Raw genomic sequence first — 11093 nt, forward strand, 5'->3', positions numbered from 1 at the left:
CGTCTTATATATACAGTAAGGACGTTTGCTATGTAGTCATAGGGAATATAATGATATAAACTCTAGAATACAATGCAACTCGTCTTGCATTGGTGTAATGCAAGAAAGTACTATACAGGTGATTGTAATTCGGCTTCCAAATCTCTTGCGCTCGAGATCTTGCGCTGATTGGTCAAAGGCTTTGAGACTCAGAAGACGTGCGCAAAATATACGTATAACCTAATTCTAAAAAAGGTTATGTTTCCCAAGATTCACCTCGCATTTCAAATAAAATTAGTAGTTACGAATTTAAAAAAAGTGTAACACAACATTAAAATTGTTCACAAATACATTCGGGAGTGCATTAGGTACTTTCTTAAAAACTAGAGTTGGTTTTCACTAATGAAACGGTACGCTAGTGATATTTGACGTTTGACAAGTGTCAAAATCGTTTTGTACTTTGAACTTATTTAATTAAAAAAGAGGATATCTTCAGGTTGTACGTAATTATTTGGTGATAAAATCTGGTGTTTTACTTATTGAATTAAGTATGGCAATCAAACGCTTTTGACTAACTGCAACGAAAATTGTAGTCCGTTTGATTATAAAAATTGCAACGATGAATCTGATTCAAATGATGAGAGATAAGAAGCGGCGAATTATTCTTATAAGCTGGGTGTCCAGCGACCTTGAAAATTTCGTCTACGCTACTATAGAATGTTAAAGTATACATTTTTTGTGATATTTAACTTAGAAATTATAAAAACTATTAGCTGAAATCTTCAATATTAACTCAGCTTCAAAATTAGAATGAGCCATGGCCATATAACGGAATTTTCAAGAGTTCCAACAATTTCACAAAGATTTTAAAACTTTTAAAAGATGTAAAGGGTTTCAAAGATTTTGAAAATGTTACAGTACACAAGATTTCAAAGATTTTAAAACATTTGGAAGATTTGAAAAGGTTTCAAAACATTTTAGAAGATTTTTTTACTAATTATAGATTTCAAAGAATTCAATGACTTCAACTAATAAAAAAGATTTCGCAAGCAAAGTTTTAAAAAAATTTCCCAAAGAAACGACGTCCCGAGAATTTTTGTGAACACATTCTAATATTGTATTACATTATTTTTAATTCGTACTACATTATTTATCTGGAATGCGTGGTGAATCCTGGGGAACATAATCTTCTTTCGGAATTAGATTGCACGTCTTTTCGCACGTCATCTGAGATTCGAAGCTTTTGACCAATCAGCGCAAGACTTCGAGTGCGAGGGATTTAAAAACTGAATTAAAATCGCCTATTCACTACTTTTTTGAATTACACAGATGCACGACGGGTTGCAATGTATGCTAAAGATATATTATTATATGCCCTATGATTACATAGTAAACGTCCTTACTGTATATATATTTTTTTTAAAACTTTTTACTGTTGCAAAAAAAACCATTGCGATTATACCGTGATTTTCTATAGGGAATTTTAACGTAAAATACGAATTTTAACAATTGAAAAGTTGATTTTGTTCTTTTTTCGAGTTTTTTAAAAACGAACCGAATGGGGTCTTACCGGTATTTTGTATAGAGGCTCCATTCGGTTCCTTCGGTCCGCCAGGGTGGCTCTTTGATTATATGAAAATAGAACAGTTTCTGCACTGAAAGAATTTGCAATCTGACAATGTTTCCCTCATAATTTAGAATACGAGTATATTGACAGATGAACGAAAAAAGTAGTTTAAATTCGTTTCATTAACTTAAGGCCGATGTGTGTGAAACTTGAAATACATTACAAATTGAAATCATATTTATTACAAAAAACATACAATTCCTGTAAAGAATGTGCTCTGGAATTAGGTTTTTTTATGTTATGTTCTACTGCAACAAGTAAGTACTTCATTTGTAAGTAACGGCTACAAACTATTCCATTGTCTCATTATGCAGTTTTTTGCGGTTTCTAAGTAAATCTAAAAATCGAATGACTTCATCACTCTAAACCTTGAAAATATTGTGAACTGATTGTTTTTCGTCAGCATATACAAACTTGTCTGATGATTTTATTCGCATATAGTAAAAAATAAAGAATCTTTAATTTAACAAGCATCTAGATATTTTTAAGTTTTACATTGAACTGGCGATTGAAGAAACGCATATGACACTGTAAATTTCTACGTATAAATTTCGAAGAAAATAGCATCTTTGACTGTCTAACTCACAATATTATATTAATTCTAAAAAATTAGGATCTCAGAATTCAATTCCAAACCCAGAAGCGATGAATTACTTAACGTTTTCGAAAATCAAAAGGCAAGTCTGGTATAGGATAACTGTATCCTAGGTTTGGTCGAAATGTGCTAGGTGGTATGGTTGGTGGTGGCGCTGGATATCCAGTTGGTGGAGATCGAGCAGATGTGCTGGGTGTTATACTATATAATGGAGTTGGGTAGGGTGGCGCTGTCACAGTGGGATAAGTTGTCCTCGGAGAAGAAGGTGGTAAATATGGCGGCGGTCTTTGACTTGGAGAAACTTGAGGAAGTCGAGCTGGTGGCTGTGGGGCTGTAGATAGTGGTCTACTGGAGGGTTTAGAGGGTAGAGACGATGTTGGTATACCATTTGGTTGAGGAGTGGGATGGGGTGACCTGCTAGTTTCTTGAGGTTGCTTACTGCCACTTGCTTGAGGGGGCGGTCTACTAGAGTTTTGAGAATGTGTTCTGCTGGGTGGTTCAGGTGGTAAGTAAGCAGGTGGCTTTGTGCTAAAAGAAGATTTTGAAGGTCTCTGAGAAGGTGGTGGTGGAGGTCTTTTCACCGGTAGTTGATGAGGCAGTGGTCTAGCTTTTTGTGGTTGAGGAGGCGGAGGTGATGGCCTGTTTACTGGAGATACGTAGTCTGGTTTTTTGTTTTGTGGAGGTGGCGGAGGAGCCCCGGTTGATTGCTTAGGCTGATTAGGATATACTTCATAAGAAGTTGGCCCTTGGTTGTTTTGCGGAGGAGGCAAATATGGAGGCCTAGTTTGTGATGGTGAAGGTGTAGTTGGATGTGATGGTGGTGGTGGAGGATTGCTTTGAGGTGGTGGAGGTCTAAACGAAGGTTGAGTTTGAGATGGGATGTATGGTGTTCTAGTTGATACTAAAGGGGGAATATAAGGAGGTATTTTCGGCGGAGCAGGAGGACCTGGTGGCCTTGGAGTTTGATGAGTTGGAGGAGGTAAATATGGAGGCCTTGTCACAATTTGAGGAGGTGACGGAGGCGTTACATTTGAAGGATGTGCTAGTGGTGGAATATATGGCGGCCTGGTTGGTGGTGGGGGAGGGGGTCTGCTCGAAGACTGTGAAGAAGGTGGGACATACGTAGGCCTAGTTGGAGGTTGAGAGTATGGAACGTATGGTGGTTGAATTTGTGGTGGAAGAGCCTGTGGTCTCTGAGGTTGCTGCGGAGGAGGCAAGTAGGGAGTTTGTGTTGAAGGTCGTGGAGGTCTAGTTAGAGGCGATGGAGGTTTTGACGAAGGTTGAGGTTGAGGTGGAACAAAGGGTGGCCTGGTTGGTACTGATGGAGGAATATATGGAGGTCTTGTAGGTTGAGAAGGAGGTCTTGAAGTTTTTGGAGAAAGAGGAGGTCTTGAAGTTTGCTGAGTTGGAGGAGGAAAATATGGAGGTTTTGTTACAATTTGAGGTGGTGGTGGAGGTGTTTTAGTCGAAGGAGACCTAGTTGACAGTGAGGGAGGCGGTCTTGCCGATGTTGGTGTTGGAGGTAGGAATGTGAATAATTTTTTAGGAGTAGTATAAGTGTAACCGACGTTCGGAGAAGGTGGCGGTGTTACTATTGTTGGTCTGCTTTGAATAGATGATGGCGGATGCCTAGTTTCAGGTGGTGTGGGTCTATATTTTGGTGGCGAAAGTCTGGCTGGAGGTGGTCTATTTAAAGGCGGTGGTGAAGGTCTAGTTTGAGGGGGTTGTGTAAAAGGCTGTTGGGGAGGTGCATAGCTATATGGTGGCGACATCGGTGGACTCGTAGGCCCTACGGGTGCTGGCGGCGGCTTTGTCTGAATATGCAGCGGTGACGTTGGCGATGATGGCGGTGGTCTTGTTAAAGTGGGTGGTGATCGTGTTTGATTATGCGGTGGTGAAGTTCTTGTTGGTGGCGGCCTGAAATAATTCAGATTTATGAAGGAAACATTTGCAAAGATTAAAGGGGAAATTAATATCATTCGCAATATTACACAAAAATTAAGTTTATCCAAAGTAATTGATTATTCCGAAAGAAGGTATTAGTAAACCTACTTACTGCGTCGGAAGAGTGAACGGCTTGTTCGGTTGTTCATAGATATATCCCACAAATGGTTTTTGATTTCTTGCATCATTTTGTATAGCTCTCTTATCCCTTTCATGTGCGTGACAATCTGGAAGAACTGCCACTAAGATGGCGGTCCACAAGATCACCCTCTAAAACAAAATGAAAAAACTCAAGAAAAAGTTGTAGGACAAATATAATAGATGTTATTTATACTTAGGAAGAGATGGATTCGATTCCTAGCGGAGCGCAAGAGATTTTTGTTTCCGCTGATTATTTTAGAGGTTTATATATTATTCTAATTGAAAATAATTTTTTAAACTAAAAAAAATCGGTCTTATTTTACGTACGATTGTGCGTCGTTTGTACTGCTTGTACATCCATTATTTTCGTATGTACCCTCCTGGTTACCAAATTAGGGGCAACATTGATTTCGGGGGGTGAACTTCACGTATCCCCCCACAATTAAAATTTTTTAATTTTTTTTGCTTACGTTTGTATGTTGTTATTGTTGTTCGTACATCCAATATTTTTGTGTGGACCCTCTTGGTTGCCCTGCTATGGGCAAATGAAAGTTTTTTGTCAGCCCTTTCAAACTTTAAATTTGTAAAATTTTCATTTTTAGTTTGTTTGTACGTTAATTGTAAATTTTATACATGCAATATTTATGTTTATTTACACTTAGTTGTCCAGCTAGAGGAAAATTAACATTCATTGCCATTTCCCCGAAATTTTTCAAATTTTCGATTTGCATAGGTCTGAACAGCCTCGAAGAACTACGAGGTATAAATTTTTGGGGTTCCTGAATAATATTTTAGGCTTGGGAACTTAATTTGAAATTTTTTTAATTTTACTTTTGTGGAAGTTTTTTTAATCTAAGGATTCATTGTCTATTTTACGTTAAGAATCTTCGGACCAAGTTTGTTAGAAGTACTTGGAGTGGATCTTTGGAACTGAGGAGGATTATTCTGGGGTTGGGGACAAAAACTAGAAATTTCTTAAGCCGATTTTTGGGTCTATTTTCTATTGAAAAATGTATTGGCTGTTTTGCGTTGAGAATCTTCAAAACAATTTCGTTAAAAGTACTGGGATACACAATTTGAAGTTTCCTGAGGATCATTGTGAATATAGGCGCTTTAAAAATTTGTTGGCTCATATTTTTGGGGACAATCGTTAGACCTGTTTCGTTAAGAATATTGTGGATGGATTCCTGTAATATTTTAATATTATTATAGGGTTAAATGTATATTTCAGACTTTTCTGAAAGTCACATATAATTCAATTTTGAATATGAAAATTTATTGAAGGTTTTACATAGCGAATTTTCGGAACAGTTTCGTTAAGAGTACTAGGGGTGGGTTTTTGGGATTTCTGAATATTATCTTAGGGTTCGGAACATATTTTGGATTATTATGACGGCGAATTTTGTGACAAATTTTAATGAGGTAATTTATTTTCTGTTTTGCGTGGAGAATTTACGGACCTTTTTCGCTAAGAATAGTAGGGGTGGAATTTTGGATTTATGAATATTTTTATAGTGTTTGAAATGCAGCCTGGTTTTGTTGTCGATGCTAAGTATGGGACTATATATATTAAATTTCTTAATTTCTAAAATGTTTTACGTTTAGACTCTTTGCACCCGTTTTGTTAGGAAATTAGGGGTGTATTTTTGGGATTTCTGAATATTTTCTGGAGGTTGGAAATATAATCTGTAGCTTTTTTAGTGTCACTGTTGTTACTGTTATCGATTTGAAAATGCAATGTTTGAAATAAAGAATTTTTTGATTTATTTCGTTAAAATAACTAGTGGTGGGTTTTTTGGATTTCTGAATATGATGATGGAGTTGAAAGCACAGGTTAGAATTTTCTGAAGGTTAGATTAATGACCATTATCAGCTAAAAAATTTATTCTCCGTTTTACATAGAAAATTTTCGGACCCGTTTCGTTAAGAGCACTAGGGGGGAGGTGGTTTTTTGGGATTTTTAAATATTATTATGGCGTTAAAAGCATTTACTGGGCTTTTCTGCAGATAAATCTAATAAATATATCAATTGTAAAACATTACATGCAACGTAAAAACGTTAACGTAAATAAAAATTAAGAAATCCACATTTCCGGGGGATGATTATAAATTGGGGTTTGCCACTAGCTGCGCAACTTAGTGGAAAAAAATGAAAATATTAAATTTATAAACAGTGCAAGCGACGTACTAAGTCAGCAAAAATAAAAAATGAAAAATTTAAATTTCGGGGAGATAAATCGAATTTTGTATTTGCCCTAGCTGGGCAACCAAGAGTGTGAAAATGAAAATACTGAGTGTATAAATAGTCCAATCGACGCAAACATGTTAGCCGAAAGAAAAATTTAAATTTCGGGGGGATGGCTCCAAAGTTTAGTTTGCCCCTGGCTGGACAACCAAGACGATAAGGACGAAAATATCAAATGTACAAAGAGTAAAAAGTGCATACAAGCGTTAGCAGAATGTATGTAAAAAGAAAATTAAAAAATTGAAACTTGGAGGGCCAACTTCACAGGGGTAATTTTTTCCTGTTTTTTTTGCAACAAAAAAATTCTCAGTTCCATCTTTATGAAAATTTGTGAATGTTTAGAAAAAATTACATTTTATGTCAATTCTGAACGTTGTAAAATTGTCTATAACACCTAAAAACCAAACCTTACACGATAGTTTAAAACATTAAGTTATTAAAAAATTGTCAAAGTTTACGATTAAATTTTTAAGTTCCGTCACCAAAAATTGTAAATGTTCATATATAGCGTCGTATAATCATAAATATTTAAAGAGAAAAAGAGAGTTCAAAATTTGGTGTTTCAACTTTTTTGAGCTGCAGCTTATGAGGATGGCTTTTTCATCGAATCTCAATTCACAGGTGTACTTCAATGGTTAAGAAACCCGGCTGCTAGGCTATTAAAAATGTAATATATGTATTCACTCTAAACAGGACCAATAATATTTAAACTCAAAATACTCGCAATCAATAAATTTTGTTTTAATACCTTTTTTGTCGTATCGTTAGAGTGTAGCAGTTGTGAAGGTTAAAATTAATCAAAATGTTTGAATGAAATTTCCATTTTCAAAATTATAAATAATATTTGGACGATATGCCGTAGTATGATGATGAATGTATAAAGTAGATGCCGCCCATAACAATTGCATGATCTTTTATCATTTTTTAAATATAGTATAGTATCAGTATAGGTACCAGGACTGGCTTCCAGTTGCGCGGCGGTACTAGTTAGTACAGGTGCAGTTCTACGTCAATTGTAATGTTGCTATTAAGGTAGTACTGAGTCAGCATCGCTATTCAGTGCTGGGCCAGCATTGGCAGCTAATTGAGAATAGCGTTATCATCCCAGAGATATGTCAGTACAGGCGCTAGTAATGGCTACCAACAGTGGCGCCTATTCGACGGGTGTAGAGGAAGGGCGGCTCACCCCTAGCCTGGGGGAATTTTGCGTTTTAAAGATAAAAATGCGTAGAATAATAATATTAATGTGTACGAAATAAAAAAAAGTTTGAGGAGGGTCTCGTTTTTTCTTTTTTTTTTGTTGCTCGTGATGTTTTCTTCAAGGGTGGATAGGTGGCCAAGAAGGAAAAAAGAGAATGGGGACTTAACTTGCACATATATACATTGTCCATGTTTTGAATCCCGCTAACTTCCTTTCCAGTTTCTCTCCTAATAATTTACTGATCAACTATAATTCTTATATTCTATACTTTACAATATACATGTTTAAAATATTGAATGGAAGAGAATGAGAAATTTCGATGATAATGATTCATTTAAATTTTATAATACAATTAATACCAATCTTACAGATGCTAGATCGGATTGAAAATATTCTAATATGGAGAAATCTTTATCTATTTTAGTTCTTTCCTTCATTTGAATGCATATAAAAATCGGAAGTTATTATCCAAAGTTATAGAAGATTCAGAGCTTTATTAAGTTTTAAATTTTATTTTTAGGTGAAATAATTATTTATATGAAACTACTTTTGGGGGTGTTTATACTTTTAGGAAAACTGTTTTTATTTTGAAATTATTATAAGATTAGGATAATTCACAGATAACAGACAAGTATAAAGAATTGTTCATCATACTCTATGCAAATAATTCATCGTATAATATTGTCTCACGCATCACCCACGCGTTTCTTACATTATGTTATTCGTGATGTAGATGAAATAACACAGTAGTTTAAGATGAAGGTTTGCTCGCGAAATATTTATGGTTAAATGTACTTTTATTGATCAGGGCGAGCTGTGAATAATAAAGAATTTCATTCTTGATCAGAAGATACACTGCACTTTGTCACATGTAGCTCGCTCGCGAAAGTATTATACAAGATTCCGCTAAGTAAAGTGTAGCTAGCTCTCGACTATCTTAGAGTTGTGGAAACAATGGAGGGATATGCTCGTATTTACTTTGCAGGTAACTTCAAATAATATAAGTATCTTTCTACATCTTTCTCCAAAAGTTATGTAGTGTACCTATAGAAGGACATTATTTAAAGTTGTGTTCAATGAAATTTTCGAGAACAACATATACGTTAAGATCTGAAATACAGGAAAGGATTTCTCTCAAACTTCTTGTTAATATGTGAAAGAAAAGTTTTCGTAGAATTATTGCATCCCAATGGGAAATTTACAGCATGTAAGGACAGCGTCAGTATTGGCTAGTACTGGCATGTAACTGGCAGCCAGTAGCGCACATTTAAATTTAGCTTGGGGGAGTGAAGCTTCTTTCTTCACGTAACCACCCACTCACCCGTAAAAAATCCATATTTGACGAGAAAAAAAAGAAGGAAAAACAAGACCCTCGTTAAAAATTCTTTTATATTGCACACATCATTCTTATTATTCTTTGCGTTTTTAGCTTTAAAACTCAAAACCCCCCCCCCCCCAGGTTAGGGGGAGCCGCCTCTTCCTCTGTTGCCATCGAATGGGCGCCGCTGAATTCGTGGATTCACCGCAGCACGAACTTCACGAGATATTGTGAAATTCCAATTTTATATGCTAACATTATATCAAACTCGGTCGGTAACGCCGAAATCTACAAAGCTTTACCACTTGTTTACTATAAAGCATTGTTTAGGTAGAGTTTTGACTAAAATTGATTTATATACACGAAAGTAAGTCAAAAATCATGATGTAACTTTGCTTTAAAGATAGAAAATCCATTCCTAAAAATCACGCTCATAAACGAATGCAACATCTTTCCCGCATACTTATTATATGATATCTACTCCAGGATTTATTTTTTCCTCAAAATACAGAGCTTTGAATTTTTCGTTAGTTAGAATTCAACTCTGTAACTGACTTTGAATTAATCGAAACACTATGCACTGAGTATACAGGGAGTCAGATAGTCGACTGTTATTACTTAATATAAGGGATCGTCCATAAATTACGTAACACGTTTTTCTTTTGTTTGAATAAAGACGAGCATGAAATTGATGTGAAGTTGAGAAAGACACAACGATATAAACAAAAGAAAAAAGTGTTACGTAATATATGGACGATCCCTAACTGTGATTACTTCTGTGACTACTTCTAGCTTACTTCATACCCTGGGTGATCCCGCCATTTTTCGAGTGGACTTCATCGGGTGCTTCACCTTTAGATAACTATAAGTTATATTCCTAACCTTATAGTCATATTCAAATTTCAAATTTTCACACCAGTCACCCTTCCAATAATCAAATATATATCACCATGCTCACAGTAATAACAAGCAACTATAAAAAATCACAACCAGCACCTTTAATTGACATTATGTTTTGTGGTATTTTACATAGAGTAACTTTGGAATTGTTTCCTTAAAAGTGCGGAAGGTGGATTGTCGGGGCTATCGAATATTATTATGACGTTGAGAATTCCTTAGTGTATCCATATAATAATATGGATACACTAAGGAATTTTCCCATTAAAAGTGTCAGAGGTGGTTAGTAGGAATTGTTGGATATTATTATGGAGTTGTGAATATAAATTGGAATTTTATACAGGCGATTCTTACAATAATCACTTGTCGAACTTGTAAGAAACGTTGTAATTTTCTACTTTTTAAGATACGTAATATTGAAAAAGATTCGGAAAAATAGAACTTTGTTCACCTTTCCCCAGAAAAATTCTTCGACTTGCTTTCGAAGGGTGCTAATGTTTAAACAATTTCGTATACATTGTGTGTGTATGTTTCTCATCGCCGCACGCATTTAGGAGTGGGTAGCCTCGTACTAAAGTCAGAGCCAAAATTCGAGACCCCTAACTTCTTTTGATTGCAGATGGCTAAAAAAACATCTCTGAATTGTTTGTTAAAAAAATCGGATGGCTTAAATTCTTTCGAATTCAACGATTTATTAAGTTTTATCCTTAAAAAAATGTGTCAACAGTTATAGGGTAAAACAATTTAGGCAACAGAATTTTTCGGCCTCCTTATTTAAGAGTCGATTTCACATGTTCCCATAAGGCGGTCGGCGTTAGGAAAAATTCACAGATATTCTATCAAAATTCTGTAATGCAAGACATTTATCAAAATTCTGAAATGTTCAATAATTTACTTTTTACGTGGATTGATTTACAAATACTCTATCTCGAGAACAAGTGAAGATAGGAAACCGCTTAATAGTTAATTAGTGTAGGCACGTGGGCGACACAGCGGGACAAGTGGTTGAAAAAAGTACTCTTTCGATTCTAATAGTAATTTTGTTGTAAGATACGAGGGTAGTTCAATAAGTCCTTAGAATGAAGTATAAAAACAATTTTTTTTGGGTAAATTTTTTTTTATTTTTCAACATAATCTCCTTGGAGC

At 35.4% G+C, this 11093-nt stretch overlaps 1 protein-coding gene across 2 annotated transcripts in view; it reads right to left on the minus strand.

Moving 5' to 3' along the window:
* Positions 1-1092: 1092 nt before the first annotated feature.
* LOC117180132 (proline-rich extensin-like protein EPR1) overlaps positions 1093-11093 on the minus strand; it is an 86015-nt gene continuing 76014 nt past the window's right edge. For both annotated transcript variants that reach the window (XM_033372475.1, XM_033372476.1), the window contains 2 exons: positions 4258-4415; positions 1093-4118 (listed from right to left, as the gene is read on the minus strand). In XM_033372475.1, coding sequence (XP_033228366.1) covers positions 2261-4118; positions 4258-4415 — 2016 coding nt within the window. In that variant the 3' untranslated portion in view covers positions 1093-2260. The remainder of the gene's footprint in view (positions 4119-4257; positions 4416-11093) is intronic.

Source organism: Belonocnema kinseyi, chromosome 9 (genome assembly GCF_010883055.1).
Source record: "Belonocnema kinseyi isolate 2016_QV_RU_SX_M_011 chromosome 9, B_treatae_v1, whole genome shotgun sequence".
In the NCBI taxonomy this organism is placed as follows: domain Eukaryota; kingdom Metazoa; phylum Arthropoda; class Insecta; order Hymenoptera; family Cynipidae; genus Belonocnema; species Belonocnema kinseyi.